At 36.6% G+C, this 18,097-nt stretch overlaps 1 protein-coding gene across 2 annotated transcripts in view; it reads left to right on the forward strand.

The window, feature by feature from the left end:
• Positions 1-805: 805 nt before the first annotated feature.
• LOC145690110 (non-specific serine/threonine protein kinase Cdc7-like) overlaps positions 806-18,097 on the forward strand; it is a 32,355-nt gene continuing 15,063 nt past the window's right edge. Inside the window, exons 1-4 of one of the 2 annotated variants that reach the window (XM_081764687.1) lie at positions 806-954; positions 8,853-9,177; positions 13,848-14,064; positions 14,671-14,764. In XM_081764687.1, the coding sequence (XP_081620813.1) occupies positions 8,883-9,177; positions 13,848-14,064; positions 14,671-14,764 (606 nt within the window). In that variant the 5' untranslated portion in view covers positions 806-954; positions 8,853-8,882. The remainder of the gene's footprint in view (positions 955-8,852; positions 9,178-13,847; positions 14,065-14,670; positions 14,765-18,097) is intronic. The other variant, XM_081764688.1, reaches the window with a different exon arrangement.

The following is an 18,097-nucleotide window of genomic DNA, read 5'->3' on the forward strand; positions in this document are numbered from 1 at the left end:
ACCAAGCGACTGCACTATACGTGGCTATAATACTGTGCCTCATAATCATGGTAATACTTAACTCGTTTTAATCCAGATTTTATAGGTCATATAATTTCTCATTATTGTTGAAGCCTGTTGCGCAGGAGAATTTTATTTAAAATTAATAAGCTCAGTACATGTAATATAGGACTAATTCGTATTAATACAGGAGGATTCATTTCTTAATCATGCAGTGCTATAAGCTCGATGAGTTTACAATAACACCAATAATTTGATACGAAAATGTAATAAACTGGGAGTGAAGTGAGCAGGAATTTTTATTCTTGCCATGTTTAGAAAGGAAGATCGCGAAAACTTGGGGTTCCATTTATATAATTTACTTCTTTTTTGTTAAAATCCTGGGACGCCCCCGAATATACCGAAACTCCCTTCCCCCGTAGGCAATGCCTAGCCTGCCTACCTTATTGCTATGCCAATGATTCAGACTCAAATATTTTGAATGAATATACACAAAAAAACATAAGATCTCGTTTGTATTGTTCAAGTTTTTTCTAAAATATGTTATTGTACTTGATGTAGTTGTAATTTTATGAAACACAGCTACTATAGGCACTTTCCGCGCTGAAAACGACTTCCTGGTCGCTTGAACTGCAGAAGATACTTCATTCACACGAGGTTCGACAAACAATTTCTTGTTGGATAATTCGCATTAGCAACTTTCCGTTGGTTATCCCAATTCTCAGTTTAATCTATTGGAATTCATTTACTTTCCTATTTTATTAAATATGTTCCGCTAATGGAGGCACCCTACTTCTTAGCGACTTTTCGCTCGAATTGGGGGTCTTTCCATCTCTCATTTAGGATCTAGCTTGTTTCCGAAGTGTTTTGGTAACACTGCTCTGGCGGACGCGCAAAGTTTGCAGAGCGGGATGTATATTAAAGATTGTATCTTTTTAGTTCTTTTATTATTTAGTAAGTATATTATATTAGAAATTATGAATGGAAGATATAATAATAGGCTAATAACATACACTTAAATCAAGTTGCATAATAATATATAATTGTTAATGATGTTAAACTGTTAAGTTTATGTACTCTTCACGGAACTGTAACGTTAAGTATAGGGCGTAGTTATGTAAAACGGATTTAAATCCTAGTGATACTAGTGTGATTTTATCGTATCATGTAATTAATTAGAATAATTTTTTTTTTCAAGTTTTAACACCACGTTTTGCATAATTTACAGGTAGAAAGGTATGTCGATGCCCTGGGTAGAAAGAGCTCTTTATAAGGAACAAATTTCTGCAGGTGGAAGAAATAATACTTAGAAATACAGCTACATTTTAGGTTTACAAGAGTAGCACTGTTAGTGTAAAGGCATTACAAATGCTTTACGACCACAAAATAAAAGAGTGCATATGAAAGATGACTAAGATAGTATTTTCCATCGGCTGAGTATTATTGCACAATGTACTAAAAGCTGGATTTTATGTTTACTAGTATAGTGTTACTGGTGTGAAACTATTGCAAGTCCTATTTCAACCCATAGCATTGCGAAAACGCACGTGTTTTCAGTGCTCTCGCTTATGCGTATACTACCGTTGCTAACCCGCCTCCCTTCGGACGGCACACTAGCTTCACCCTGGCTTGAATCAGTAAAATAACATTCGTGCTTTTAAGTGGTCAATTAGCACAGGTTAGTTGGTAATTCTTAAGAACAGCTACTTCTCATCTCCGGTGCACGAGGATACTTGTTACTGTTGCACTAGCTACAAAATTGATTCTATTTCATGTACAACAGGTAATAGGACACACAAGAAACCCAAATCATGTTGTATTCTCACTCCAGTATGGAGTGAGAATACAGGGTGATCTGCGTTTCTTATGTGTTCTATTACCACTTGTACTTGAAATAGAATCATTTTTTTACGTAGTGCAACGGTAAGAAGTACCAACGTGCACGGAACATGCGATATGCGTTCATTCCCCCCCCCCCAATCATACATTAAGTACAAGGGCACTACAGAGGTACACATGTAAGTACAAGGGCCAAATTGACAAAAGTAACGAGAAAGAGGAAAAGGGCCAGGAAGCATTCATTTTCACATACCTCAAATTGTTGGAGGATTACTAGGGCACTACAGGGATACACATTTAAGTACAAGGGCCAAATATATATATATATGTTCAATGTTCCGTTAAGGGGGTCCAGAGCTACACTGGACTCTCTTAAGCTAACCTAAACTAACCTAACCTAACCTGACCTAATCTAACCTAATATAACGTTATATTATGTAATCAAACGAAAATCAATAGAAAGAAGTGGTGTCAAAGGTTCTGGACCCCCTTAACGGAACATTGACCCTTTTTAATTTCATCTGTGCAAAGTGGGGTAGTGTTACGTCACCTAGTGTAAATCTTTTCAACAATTATTTCCAATGGTGTGTCTAAACTTGATCTGCACGTTATTTCAACTTACATTCATATTAGAGGAGTGTGCAGGTTTACAATAGGGATCTACAAATTACTGGATATATTCGTCACCAGGTACGGTGTTTGTACTTTAAACAATAATTTTGATGTGTATGTCTTTATTCTTTGATGCATACTCACTTTAGGAGGGGTGTGCCATAAAAACTATTTTGCAAAAAACCCAAATCAACATGTGTTAGGTAACCACTTAAAAGCATGAATGCTATTTAACCAAGTTAGGTCAGAAGCACAACAAGGGAGTATGTCTCTAGGGAGCAAGCGCACCAGTGATATATTACACATAAACTAGGATAACGCAAAAAACAATATATGACATAAAAATACTTGCCTTATGTGTTGGAATAAGTTACTGCAACAGCCTCATATGGCTGCCCCAAAGTACATGATTCACAGAAAATAAACGGAATTAGACGAAATGTTAGAATGAGGATAAGAAAAGTAATAAAGGTCAAGGGTGATTAATTAGGAAGAGGAAAGAAGTTAAATTCTGGGCTATATGAGTTCGCGTATTAATGTTATATTAGTTAAGTAGCCGATGAAGCATAATATGAAAGTGTATCAAACCCGCTGTCTTATTAACTAACCTACGACATGTATGCTGCAGTAATGGAGGGAAGTTCGAAATGTAGACCGGAAACTACTAGAAGAGAGTTGAGTTGCATCTGAACCAAATATGGTGAAATGGGGCAGAACTTTGGATCCTATCGCATTTTATGAGGAATAAATTTGTAAAATTAACGGGAGAAATATATTTGGTTTCACGAGAAGATTGTGTAAGTAATCAAAATATATCTAGAGCAAAACATATATAACTTTTACCTGTATATCAAGTTAAAAACAGAATGGAAAGTGCTCTCTTTACCACACAGTTCTCCATAAGAAAGACAAGATGAAGTGAAGGGATTGTACAAAGTAATCATAAAAGTGTTGCCAAGGCGTGCCACATTCAAACTATAATTTTTTGTGTCATAAAAAGTTTTTTCACTGTCCTCGTTTATGTGAATAGCCATCGTAGTTCTTAGTTAGCGCGCCTGCTCTCTACGAACTCATCCCGTCGCTGGCGCTTGAACTCTCCAGCTGCAATTTTGCCCTGATGGATTAGATGGCATTCGTACTTTTTAGTGGCCACCTAGTGCAGGTTGGTTTGTGTCTTAAGTTTGTGCACTGCAGTTCTTGTGCCATATGTGAACACGGTGTAGTTATACTTAAAACTCTTAAAGTCACTTTGTACCCATTGATTTAACTCTTCCCTTGGAGGGAAGTATTTTCGTGTGTGTTAAGTAATTTTTGGTTTCCCAGGAACATACATTTGATAGGGGGCCACTCCCAATTTCCCCTCTAAAAGCTTATTTACATAATACTGTAGTAGCGTGCTGGTTCGAAACATGTGGTCATTGTTTTCGTTATTTCTTAATAGTGCATAGTTTTCAACACTTGGAAGGTACTGATTTTGCGCGATAATATTATACAGTCGACTATGTATCTATTGAAGAGCAAAAAAAGAAAATAAAGTAACATAGGAAATATTTTTGTTTAGCTCTTTATGGATTTTTAAGGCAAATTTTAGACTTTCAGCTAAGCAGCCACTGTATCACCACTGTTTATCCAAGGATCATGGTTCATACTTCATTTTCTTCAGAATAAAGTAACCTTCCGAAAGGTACCATTTGTATGTCCGTATCATATGTCTGGAAAGGAGATTTCGAGGAAAATGTGGATTCTATTTATTTAAAAAAAAAAAAAAAAAAAAAAAAAAGTTAATACCTGTCTCAACCGGCCTGTGTTAACGTACAGATCTCAAAGGGAGGGGGGAGAAGGAGGAAGAAAGCCCTAACACGTACTCAGTGGTTATGTCGACGACATATACAGGGTTTTCTTGGATTCCATAAAATATTTTAGGCAGCAGTTTCGAGAGAACAATAAACCCTTTACGTCGTACTCTTGAAGGCCAACCAGATGACACCATGACCCCCACCATATTGACGAGCTCTTCAAAACAAACATGACCTCTTTCGTGATACAAGTACGACTGAATAAAGATCCAGCAGTAATAAATGTTATGTAACCACTTTAAATCAATATATATTGATTCAATTATGATATATATATATATAGGGTGTCTCAAAAGTGGTTATCCTTAGTGGTAATCCTTATATATATATAGGATAAGTGTTATTATCAGACTTACAACAAAATATAAGAGGGGAAGCCGGCTCCAAATATATTTTCAATCTAAAGAAAACTACTTTTTTAAATCGGACGAGCCGTTTGGGCTGTATACACTTTACGGTCCCAATGTTAAATGAAAATGCAACGTTGCAATTCACCTTGATCCACAAGGTACGTGAATGAACTTACTGTCTTTTACACTAACGTGTTGAGTGCCAGCCCCCATTTCAACATGCCGCAATTCATTTTATGTTGTGTGTCTACGTAAATGGCAATGTTGCATTTTCATTTAACATTGGGCGCATAAAGAGCGTACGCCCAAACGGCTCGTCCGATTTAAAGTATTCCTTCACTTTAGATTGAAGACATCATATTTTGAGACGGTTTCTCCTCTTACATTTTGTTGTAACTGAAAATAACAAAGTTGCGTTATATTGTATAATTAGGTGTCAATTTCAAGTTTATCGTCAAAGTCTCATTTTGGTTTGATCTGACTGACATTGGTGATGCGGCAAGCATCCCACCGGAACCCAATTTCTTTCACTCTCGTTCCAGCTGGTTAGGTGTAACTTTTTCAGCGGCAGCGTAGCTGCTATTTCTCAGATCTGCAGGATTGTCTGGTAGAGGCTGAACATACACTCGATCTTTAATAAAACCGCACAGGAAGAAATCCATAGGCGTCAAGTTGAGGGAGCGAGATGGCTATGCAATCGGACCTACACGGATAATTCTTTGATGTGGGAAGCGAATACCAAGGAAATCTCGAACTTCCTTGAGGAATGAGGCGGTGCGCCGTCTTGCTACTAGTAATAGGTCACGTCTTGTTCGTTTTCATCTGTCTGAGAAATGAAAAGATATTCCATCATATCAAGAGACACGATACCAGTGACAGTGTTTTCCATGAAGATAAAGGAACTGTACACTTCCCACGTCAAACCACTGAACAAGTCCGTTTGGCTGTCACGGACTTGTTTAGTAGTTTGATGGGTTTTTGCAGCCCCCTCTCATCGCAAAGATAATTGTGTTAAGGAATGTCTCATCTTCCTTTATCCAGTCCAACATTTCCACACAGAATTTTCCACGAGAAACCTTATCTACGGCAGTAGTTTGTTCTGGCATTGTAAATCTGTGTGGTTTAAAGTGTGAACTGTCTTTTGTGGAATCTCTGTCTCGCGAGACACACGCCACGTTGATTTTTTGGGACTACGGGTAAAGCTTTCCCTAGCTTGTTTGACAACAGCAACAACAACGTGCGGTCGACCTGGTGATTTCACATGACAAGCAGAACAACCGGTCTCAACAAAGATTTTGTGTTAACTGTAAATTGTGGGCCTGCTTGGAGGTTCCTTACTTTGTTCCGTACGAGATCTATGCAGAACAGCTATTGCGGAGTTCGTTTCATGAAATAACAGCATATCGACCACGCTTCGCGCTACGGAAGCCGCCATTCTAAAAATGCACTACGGTGGCGCTCGTGATGACGGAATGTGATACTATGGCACTACACGAGTCAAACTTGGTGTTTTGCTACAATTTGACATACATATTGATTCTCTAAGTTATTTCAATACGTTTTATATGCTTTCTAAGTTCTGAAGTCCATCACTTTTTACTATTACTGAAGCGCTCCCTGATATCGGTCATTTTTATCTCTTCTTCAAGTTGCTGTTCTGAACTTGAATTTAAACGGCGTCGGAAGTGTCACTGTTCATCTCAACGAACCGAAAATTATGAATTCGACACTAATATTGATCATTTTCGATGATTTTATATATCCCCCTACTCTATGTTGCGAGGCATGGCATCAGAAGTGTCACTGTTCATCTCAGCAACCCCGAAAACTATGGATTCGACACTGATATAGGTCATTTTCGATCATTTGTAATTATTTTCTCCCCTTCCCCTCTTCTGAGTTGCACCTTCAAAGTGATATGATAAAACCCATCCCAGGTCCTAACTTCATCTATGTTGAAAATTTGTTTAATACCGGTCTGGTGGTTCAAGAGTTAAGTCACAAACATAGTCACTTTCACTTTTTATATTTATAGATTTTTGTATCTTTCCACCTCCTCTGAGTTCTGCCGTTAAAGGGAAATAATAAAACCCATTCCAGGCCCGAACCTCATCCATGTTGAAAGTTTGATCGATACCGGTCTGGTGGTTCAAGGGTTATTAAGTTTTATTTATTTTTATATATTTCCCTCCTCCCCGACCGTCTTTTCAATTTTATAACATATATCTATATCTATCTATCTATATATATATATATAGGGTGTCCGGTGAGGAAATGCAAAGACTTTGGGAGGTAATAAGGGAGGTCATTCTAAGCCAAAATGCCTATATGAACATAGGGTCTAATCCCCTTCGTTTCGGAGATAGGGGTGAAAGTAAGTTTTTGCCGCTTGCACTTCTCAAGTTCCGTGTGAAAGCTTATAGAACACCCTGTGGTTGGTTTTACGTTAAGTATTATACCTCGTTTTAAAGCTACTGAAACAGGCTTTCAGACGGTATACAATTTGTCCACGTACTGCATACAAGAGGAAAATAATGGAGGGAACATTTTCGAATTCTGCTATAAAATTCCCTTTTTCAAACAATTTTTCGCCATTCTTGGGTGGAAACACTGGCAATAGAGTAGTAAGATCTAATTGGGGGAAAACGATGCTGTATACCTTGATCGTGCTTCCATGTGGGGCAAATTCCCGATGTACGATCCCCTCTTGGTCAAAGAAACAGATGAGCATCGTCTTCAATTTTCTTCTTTTCATGCGTGCTTTTTTGGGTCTTGGAGACCCAGGACTCTTCCATTGAGAAGACTGCAGTTTAGTTTCTGGGTCGTAAGCATAAACGATGTTCCCATCACCTGTAATGACGTTTTACCCAATGCCACACAGAATATGATGTACACCCTTTGTTCTTCAACTTCCACCATACCGCCAATATAAGAAAAATCGCTAATGCAACACACACGAAAACACGTGCAACATTCAAACGTTTTCACTTCAAACCACGCTACTCGGCACACTGTCTCACAAGACACCACCGCAACACATTCTAGCGGGAAACTCGTGAACTGCAAGCGGTTTGCATGTTATGAGCATTGTCCTGGAATTTATGGATACGCCTACGTAGCAAGAGAAGTGAGTGTTTTTCGAGTAGCGAATGGTAATTAGGGGTTGTAATTTGAGTGTAATGAGTAATAGAAGGATAGTAGTATTGTTACCAGGTGTGGGCGCTGGGTCATTTAATTAAAGGGATTATGGAAGAATATCCGAAATTAAATAATCCGGGGACCAACAAACCCTTACAAGTGAAAATTTCACTGTTGTCAGCCAAGGCAGGTGACGTCACTTAGAGAGTTCTGTGGGGGAGAACTACCACAAAGGGTTTGTTGGAATTTCAAAAAAAAAAAAAAAAAGTTGTGTAAATCCGAAAATACCCACTTGGAATTGAAATAATAACCTCAGTGTGATCATAATTTCTTGAACTGTGTTTGTCAGTACACACATAATTTCAGAATTTAGTTTAAAATATGTATTTATCAAAAGATATTAAGCCAGAAGAATACCATTGAAAAAATATATCTGTTTTGAAATCGTGCTCAGTGAATTGGGTTCGAGTTCAGTCAAACTCGCTGTAATGGTGTTCAGTGTTCTAATTGATCAGGGGGAAGGTATATTTCTTACGTATCATCGTTGTCATGTTTTAATTGGTCTTGTTTTTCCACCAGCTTGAGAAAGTCTCTATGGCTAATAACACATCAGAGAAAGTTACAAAAAATGTGGAAAGCTGGGAAAAGTCAGGGAATTTTTTTTTCCGTAATTTTTGTAGCCAGCTTGGTTTTGCGTCTCTGTCAATAGGTGTGACTTGTAGCTTTTTTTTTTTCTTCTTTGAAAAAAAAAATAACTTTTATAATGTTCTCGCAGTAATATGTTCAATACTTTTAATTCAATCTTGAGCTTCTTAATTCCTGAATGCCTGAGTAGTTTTGTAAGATACCATCAATTACATTGATTAAAAAAAAAAAAAAAAAAAAGGAGGACGTAGATAATTTTGTAAAACTCATGGAACACCTTTTATGATTCTGTAAAAAAATAAAAAATAAAATAAAAATGAAAGGCACTATTAGAGCTGCTTGTGTTTAAAATGTAACATAAAGACTTTGTGCTTTATTTCAACGATTATATATGTTCATTCTGGTCTTTCAGAATCTATGTGACAGTCAGGCTAGGACCAGCATGGCTTTGGTTCCGAGGTTACTACTAGTGGATGTTTTTGCAGATAAAGGTCTAAGTTTTGATGGGCCTGTTAAAAGTTCTGAAGTTCTGCCTGGCATTGACCAAATCCAAACCTGTAAGCCTGGAGAAACAGACGTTAGTAAACCTGGAGAAGCTGAAGTTGGTAATACACAGCCAGACAAAACAGCAGGATGTTTTTCAGCTCAACCCGACGATCAGATTGACTTTAGTGGTGATCGATCAATTGATGAAAAATTAGAAGACGAAAATGTTTCCATCTCTTTAAAAAGTACAAGTAAGTACATAATTACAGGGAACGAAAATAAATATTGTTGAAGTTTACAGTGTTATTATCAGTAACATGTCATCCGTACGTTAATTCATAATTTATATTCGCCTACACTTACACCTTACCTCAGAATTCCAATACTGGTTTCTACAAACATGTGGGTTGTACTTGTTCCACTCATGTCCTCTTGTAGACTATTTTCTCGAGAATGACGAAGGAAATGATTTAAAAGATGATTCAAACGAAAGAGACGTCTTGAGTATAGAACAGGTAGAAATTTTTTGACCGGGCAGATTGCACACACGGGATATCTTAGGAGAGTTGGCTCTCGGTAAGAAATGCGCAAAACCGCGTAACCGAAATGATGTGATTCTACGGTATATTATAGCAAAATTTATTGAAATTCAACAAAAGAGTAGATTTCTCTAGAAAAAGGAAGTCGAAGTTTACTTATTTCAGCTACCAAACAGCTACAAGAATAATATAAATAACGTTTTATGCCCCACACAATGAGAAAGAGATATAAAATTCACACGCATGAAATCAAAAGATTAGTGCGAAACATTATACAACAACATTGTTTTATAACAAGTTTTCCAAGAAATAACTGCACAATTCCTATCAGCGGTACTTAGTATTTTGATCAACTCTTGTATGTATAGACTGTAATCATTATCGTTATAAGTCAATAAACAATTTCACAGAATACTAATATAAATATTTCTTATTCTTTCATTATTTCTTCAAAATGCGTAATGAATATTATGTCGAGCATTTTTTACTTCAATAGACTAAAACATAAGACTGAACATAAATAAGTATGAATACAGTCTGTCAATTGCTCATATACCATTAGCTAACTAAATATCTTAATTGATTTTGTAGTTTCATTAAGTTTACATGCTAAATAGCTGGTTCTCGTAAAGTATTTGTAGAATAGCATATAATTTTTTTCTCTAGAATTTTCTGCTACATTAGAATATACTAAATACTTATTCAGCCCAGTGTGCACATCTAAGATCCCAAGATAGGCTAATTTACAACTGTCATTTTCTTTGTAAGACCTCTTCTCAATACAATAATTTTCTATATTCATTAAGTTGTAGAATCCAAATGTTAATAAGAAAGATACAACAGTTTCCGGCATTACTGCTCAACAGATATCAGTAAAATTTATCATCAAAATTAACAGAAGTTTATAATCAGATTCACTAATAATATTGATACATTCATTAAATTATATCTCAGTTCGTAAGTGTAAAAGATAATGATTTTTTTCTTTAATTTAATGTCCCACGTTCTGCACCTAGACTAAGGGAGACGGTTGTAATGAATTGGATGATTAATGGTGGACTGAGGAAAGTGGGAGGAGACGGGAGAACCCCGAGAAAACCGATGCGCACGATGTTTGTCCACTACAAACTTCAGTTGGCGGGATCGAACCAGAACTCCACGAGGCACAGGTGAGCTCTATCACTGACGAGGAAGGTCCATAAACCGTGAGATTTGAATTTTGATAAAAATTTGTGACAAGATTCAGTTCGAGTTGCTAAGTAACGTAGTAATAGTCACTCGATGCGCAAATTCTTCGTTGAGTTGCTACACCGACGCCATCTTGAAATCCTGTAGGCAATGTCCAAGAATACCCTTTTAGCACAAAAATGAAAAAGCTTTTGATATATCTGACTTCAGTATTGTAAACCAAGGTAAATCATCTATATGCGAGAGTACTTTCAGTGCATGACCGCCATCTTGAAAGGCGTCATATTGAATCGTCTTCAAATATGATAAACGACAAGGGGGTCATGTGGGGTATCATATAGCACTGGAATTTACTCCTGAATTCATTTCCGTAATCAAAGTTTAGATATCTGTTTCCATTTCAGAGTTAAGAGCTCTCTCGCTCACAGAAACATACAGAAACTGAGCAAGTAAATTTTGTGATATGAAATGCGGTCGTGCAAACACTTGCATGATTTTAACTAATGCAATAGTAGTTATTTGATCTACAATAGCCACTATACCAATCAGATCTTGAGAATAGTAAGAGATATCGTTAATTAAATTGAAATGTCTGTAGTGAAAAATGGAATAGCAGCATTGTAACAAATTATACCTATTTCAAAATCGCTATATATATGAGTCTGTGTGTGTTGCGATTATGCATAGCATTTAAATGCTGTAATATAAGTTAGGTGTAACGGAACATATGGTTTTAAAGAATCTGCCTTGAAGTTATTAGAAAATTAATACAAAAATATTAGAAAAATAATATAAACTATTGCACATAAGCAAATATTAACCTACTAACCTTTTGCTCTTCAATTGTGATGATGGAGATCCAAAACGTAATGCAAACACTTAACAAATTCATTTTCGTCACAATCTTCATGACCACAGACACTATTTTCTACTAGTCTTCAGAACATTTGTAAATGAACCAACTATTGCTCCTGTTACGTACTCACATTTCTGCCATGCATAAGCAAGCCTGTCCTTTAGGACTGGCGCACAAAATTGATGATACACAACAGAATGCATTTTCTTTATGAAAATTCTGCCATATAACTTGTACACCGAACATGTGAACACCTGCTACAATCAGTTATTTATCACAGTTTTGATATGAAAACTAGTCTTGCCCTTATTATAAGCAAGTGTTTTATCGTTAAAGGTGGAAAGATGCAGATATTTAATTATTTTATATTGAAGGGAAAAGTAAAAAAGAGGCTTGTTTCATGGATTGCAACTTGGAATTGAATCTTGTAATAATCTTTACTGCCACATATTCTCAGCAGTTGTGCATGCATTCTCTTATCACTAATAGCAGAACAGACACAAGAAAAGTGAATTCTAAGTTTCCAGGTGTATCTTCTAAGAATTGGCTGTGAACTGATAATTTAAATCTCCTTCATTGTTCAATGCGGCAGCAATAAATCGATTGTATTTAGAGAAACTGTCAATAAATACATGAAAGTTTTTAACTTCGTAATATGCACGGTAAATTATAGGTCGTCAAATATGAGTATTGGAAAGGAACGCAATATTCTGCAACAATGATGGTCTTTGCGTAAGGTTTCTAGATTGGAGAATAAAACTTAACACACTATAATGAACCACGTAAAATTGCCTAAAAGAGATTTTTGGTTTGATATAATTCAACGTCCCACACGCCTGCGACGCTAAAGGAGACGTGGACCTACTGATTATAGTGGAATCCGAAACATTTTGGTCGTTTAACTAATATGTACCAGTTTATATAATTTTTCTAATATATATCCGAACAATCCCTTTGGTATTCTGTGCTTGTCAGTACTATGAGGCACGCGTTTCATCGACCAACAGTCTATTCCATCGCACTTTGAAATAGGTATAACTTGTAGCATGCTGATATTCCATTTTTCACTACAGAAATTTCAATTTAATTAACGATTTCTCTTACTAGTCTCAAGATCTGATTGGTACAGTTGCTATTGTACTGCATTAACTACTGCATTAGTTAAAATCATGCAAGTGCTCGCACGACCGTGTTCCATTACACAAGTTTAACTCGCACAGTTTTTATATGTTCTGTGGGCAAGAGGGCTCTTAACTCTGAAGTGAAAACAGATATCTAAATTTTGGTTACGGAAATGAATTCAGGAGTAAATTCCAGTGCTATTTGATACTCCATATGACCCCCTTGCCATTTATCATATTTGACGGCGATTCAATATGGCGCCTTTCAAGATGGCGGTCATGCACTGAAAGTACTCTCACATATAGATGATTTACCTTGGTTTACAATACTGAAGTCAGATATATCATAAGCTTTTTCATTTTTGTGCGAAAAGGGTATTCTTGGACACTGCCTACAGGATTTCAAGATGGCGTCGGTGTAGCAGCTCAACGAAGCATTTGCGCATCGAGTGACTATTACTACGTTACTTAGCAACACGAACTGAATCTTGTCACAAATTTTCATCAAAATTCAACTCTCACGGTTTATGGACCTTCCTCGTGAGCCAACTCGGCCGCAATAAGGGAGACATGGTGGCTCAGTGGTAGAGCGGTCCTTGGAGTCCCTGGTTCGATCCCAGCTCGCGCCGTGTAGATTTTGGGGTGGACAAACACCGTGCTCGGAGTTTTCTCGGAGTTCTCCCGTTTCCTCCCTTATTCTTGATTCCACCATTTTATTCATTTCTCATTATTACCGTCTCCTTTAGCCTAACCGGCATAATCGTGGGACGTAAAAGTTAGATTTCGGCCGCAATAAGAAAATAAAATAAAGTTACATGAATTAAGTGTAATCAATATATACCATCTGCGTAATTGTACTATTATTATTATTGTGCGTGTTTCTGACTTGCCATCTAAAAGCAGAGTATCCTACTCCAGGTATTTTTTGTCTGTTGAATTAAGAATTAGTTGTGTGCTTATTTTATAAACAACAGAAGAGTGTAGTACAGTTTGAAGGTTGCCTTGTTTATTTTTAAAAATGAGAAAGAAAAAATTTGGTAATATTAAAATCTGGAATTCTTACGTCTTTGTATTCTAACTCAAATTTAGTATCATCCGCGGAAGTAGCAATTTCTTCATGTCAGCGCTTGATTTTCAGTCTTCTCTTAGATCTACGATTAAGTTAACTTAAGTTTTGGCCAATTTTGTTGCATCATATGTTTTATAATTTGTTTCAGAAGAAAACACCAGTGTTGCTGAACTGAAAAAAAGGATTCCATATTTGGATCAATTATTCGATATCCATCATAAAATTGGAGAAGGAACATTCAGTTCAGTGTTCCTGGCAACTTTGAAGCAAAATTCAACTCCAAGAAAATTTGCGATCAAACAGCTTGTGCCAACTTGTCACCCCTCACGTATTGAAAGAGAACTGCAGTGTCTCAAAGATATTGGGTAAGCTTAACTACATTGTTTCTGATTTATTCCGTTTTTTAATATTATATATGTAGGAGCCAAAATTTAAAAGTTAAACAGTCTTCACGACGAGTAAAATTGATAATATATCACAATCTTATTGCTAGGACGTAAAATATATAATGATAATTAATTGTTTTACTAGTGAGAAATTTAATTATATTCTTTCGCATGCCGATGAGATGTTATAAGAATAGGATACGCGTATTTGACAAAAGGTGCTATGGGATAAGCAACAACTGAGAGATTCTGTAAAGATGCTGTCGTTCACGTTTATAAATATCTGTAAACATAGCGAATGATCCTTCTAAGATTAATACTGATTCTGAGATCCGTTTACTGAATAGCGTTTATAATATTGAGATTATCCATGTAATTACACATACCATTGTAAGCTAGGGTACATTTTAAAAACTACAGTTGTTTTCCAATTCATTCCTTACGTACTAGCAATACGTATGAAACTGAATTTATTTAACTTAGAATGAAGAGACCCTTTCTGGCTTTTTTCCTGTTTATAGTAACTGCATTTATAAGATCAACTATAAACATGTATGTTAGTTAATATTGATGTTTTCCTTTTAGAGGAAAGGACAATGTAGTTGGAGTTGATTTGTGTCTGCGGCACGAAGAGCATGTAGCATTTGTTATGCCTTACCTTCCACATGAGAAGTTTACTGTAAGTAATATTGTTATTCTACTTTTTTAACTAGCAGTATGAGTGTACATAACGTAAATCTTAATATTAAAATCGAAAGTGGTAGTAGTTTTCTAGTACTAATGTTTTAGTAGAGAGTTAAAATAGAGATTAACATTAAATGTACGAGGTGTAATCAGAAAATACGGTGAATAATTTTGTTAGAAATATAAGTAATAAGCTTACATGAAATTTGATTTAATCTCCTTCGAAGTACTGTCCTTGGCTAGCAATGCAATTATCCCAACGTTGGTTCCATGGCTGGAAGCATTTCTGGAAGGCTTCTTTTGGTAGGGCGTTCACTTGCTCTGTCGTTACCCTCTCAATGTCAGGAATGGCGCCAAAACGTTTTCCTTTAAGCACGGTTTTAATTTTTGGGAAAAGCCAGTCGCATGTTGCTATATCTGGAGAGCACAGCGAATGTGGATAGACAGGAATATTTTTTTCTGCCAAAAACTCGCGGATCAAAAGTACGGTGTGGCACGGCCTGTTTTTGTAGTAAAGAAGGAAGTCATTGACAAAGGTGCACCCTTGATCCTTGTGTGTTATAAAGTGAACCTCAGATTTTATTTGAATATATGTGTTTGTATTTGTTACAAAGAAACCGAATACTACTATTATTAATAATAATAACATGTTTCATGCTCATTATCAGATATAGTGATATGATTAGATTGTCTTGGAGGCCGAAAATGCCGATACATGAGAAATGTATAAACGGTTTCCCAGAAATGTTCCATAAACCATTAAAAAGTTGGATGCACAATGTAAAAGAACACCTGAGAAAAATGTCTTGATAGAATTAGCCATAGTAGCGTGTTTTTGCTAGAACATTAAATCCACCGACTCTTAATTCTCTTCAGTGGCCCCGCGTGGCGTAGTCGCTAACGCTCTCGCCTCCGGTGCGAGCGGTCCCCGGTTCGATTCCCGGTGGGGACACTCGGTCGAAAAAAGTGTAAAACGCTTTTTCAGGCCAGCCACTCTGAATGAGGTTTTCCTGGGTTTTCCTCATTCACACCAGGCAAATGCCGGGGTGGTACCTAACTTAGAGGTCCCAGGCCGCTTCCTTCCTTCCCCAATCCTTTCTTCCTTCCCTTTCCCCGGATTGTGTGCTCGCCGAGGGACGTCATCCCTCAAAACGTGAAGGGCTAAATGGCCAGAAATCTAAATCCCATCCTCCCCCTCCCCATCTTAATTCTCTTCAACCCGTTAATTCAAAATATTCTTTGGCGCAGCAATTTTATTTGCCTTCATTGGATGAGATTCGATATTATTAAATTAACAAGCAGAAATTTACATGTTCAGATGGGAGACTAATGTGTCTTGTGATTTATAAATGCATTTTAGCTGCAAAGGGCTAAGACCAATATGTCTGATATGCCGATTAATACCTGTTCTAATTACGCTCATGAGCAATTGAATTAGAATAGCTGGCATTTGATCGTAGCCAGATTGTCGGGCTCAGAGGTATGGGCAGGGCTCATAGCGAGTCATTTTTTTTTTTTTTTTTTTTTTTTTTTAATATATATATATATATATAACTAAAAGTTACATTTTTGGGAGGTAAAGTGACTTTTTCGCGTGATTTATGTTTACATTGGCAGTTTTCTAAGAAAAATATTATAAAAATAAATGGAAAAAGGCAGAAAGTTGTTATACATTACTCTTCTGAAAGCTTCAGTACTTGCTGCCACATGTGAAACAGTCAGCTTTATTTTCACTTCAGCTTTTATTCTTTCTAAAGCACAGTAGATGGTTGGTGGATGCTTAAGCTCTCAAGGTGGAGTTGAGAACCCTTCTGTGTCTATTCTTTCTTCTATCATAATAGTCTTTTAGTTTTCTCTCGTAATAGTTAACGCTCCGCTCAACGCTGTGTCTGTGTGGTTCATCATATTCGTCTTGTGTTATGCTTTTTGTATGTTCTTCTTAAGAGTAGGTGATGAATGCTCTCAATGCTAAGTTAAATATAATGTCTTGGATGAAGAAATTCGCAAATAGGCCAGAACTGGTTCCACTTACTCAGAAGCTTCTTACATCTGCCAAGTCTGCTTACCGTAACTACAAAGCATACTTAGAAAACCTAAGAAAGGAGGAAGCTCAAAGAAGAAAAGATGAAACAAAACAACAAACAAACAGAGAGATGGAGAAATTGACAAAGGAAAAAGGGGGATGATGAGATTTTGGTCATTTTTTGTGTGCTTGTGGTCACTTCAACTATTTACAAGAGACCATACCGCTATGAGCCCTGTATGAGCCATTTAATCTCCGAAGTCCTGCATGCAGTGGACTTTTCAAGGGTGATCATATCAAGATTATATCGTGAGTACGTGGATTCCAAGCAAACCACAGCTGCTGCCATGGTTAACGTGTCATGTTGTACGTCACATTGATTACAATGGTCGCCAACCGCCAGCTTGGTAGATGGGCCACAGTACATCAGATCCAGGGTTGGCAAAAACCATGGTTTTTATTTAAAAAACCAAAAAAAACCGTTTTTTTTGGTTTAAACCGGGTTTTTATGGTTTAAATAATTTGCTCTATATATTCATATCATATATGGACAGAAATAAGTTTGTTTCGCCTTGATGTTATTATGCAACAACCGGGTTATGCTGGAAGGGGTCACATAAGCTTAAAGCGGAATAAAAACCACTTCTCGAGTTACATCCGAGAGAAATTGTCTTCCATTTGAACTCGTAACCAGGACTAATTGGCCACAAATGCGATACGTCTGCTGACTCACTCACGAAGGAATCCTGATAAAAATACGTTGTACTGATCTTTACATGCTTCTTAATATAACTGTCAAGAGTCATTTCAGAAGGACAAAAAGATAAACAGTTGCACAAGTGAAACCATTACACAGAATTACATATGAACAATTTCAATATACTACGGAGTACAGAAGAACTAATTTAGTTCAAGTTAGTTAACAACGACGTTTATTGGTCCAAATTAAAGAAATACACCGAGTTAACCTGCATATCAATAAGAAAAATGAATAAAGATACGAATTATTTGAGTCCACTTTGGCTCAGACTCATTTATACATAAATAGATACCAAAGATACTTATTTCACTAAATGCCTCTCGTGGGGTCTGTATGACCCCCCCCCCCCACACACACACACAAAAAGTACGGCATTTTCGATGTATTTTATGAATAGTAAACATTGAAACGAAACAATGTTTAGAATTTTTCTTCGATTGCAATTATGACAATAATAACAACTACAAAAAATCACAAAATAAACATTTATAAACTTTAAAACAAAAGTTGCTTTTGTAGTATAATCTTTTTGAGTAATGAATGGG

Source organism: Thermobia domestica, chromosome 7, assembly GCF_964235325.1.
Source record: "Thermobia domestica chromosome 7, izTheDome1.hap1.1, whole genome shotgun sequence".
NCBI lineage: Eukaryota > Metazoa > Arthropoda > Insecta > Zygentoma > Lepismatidae > Thermobia > Thermobia domestica.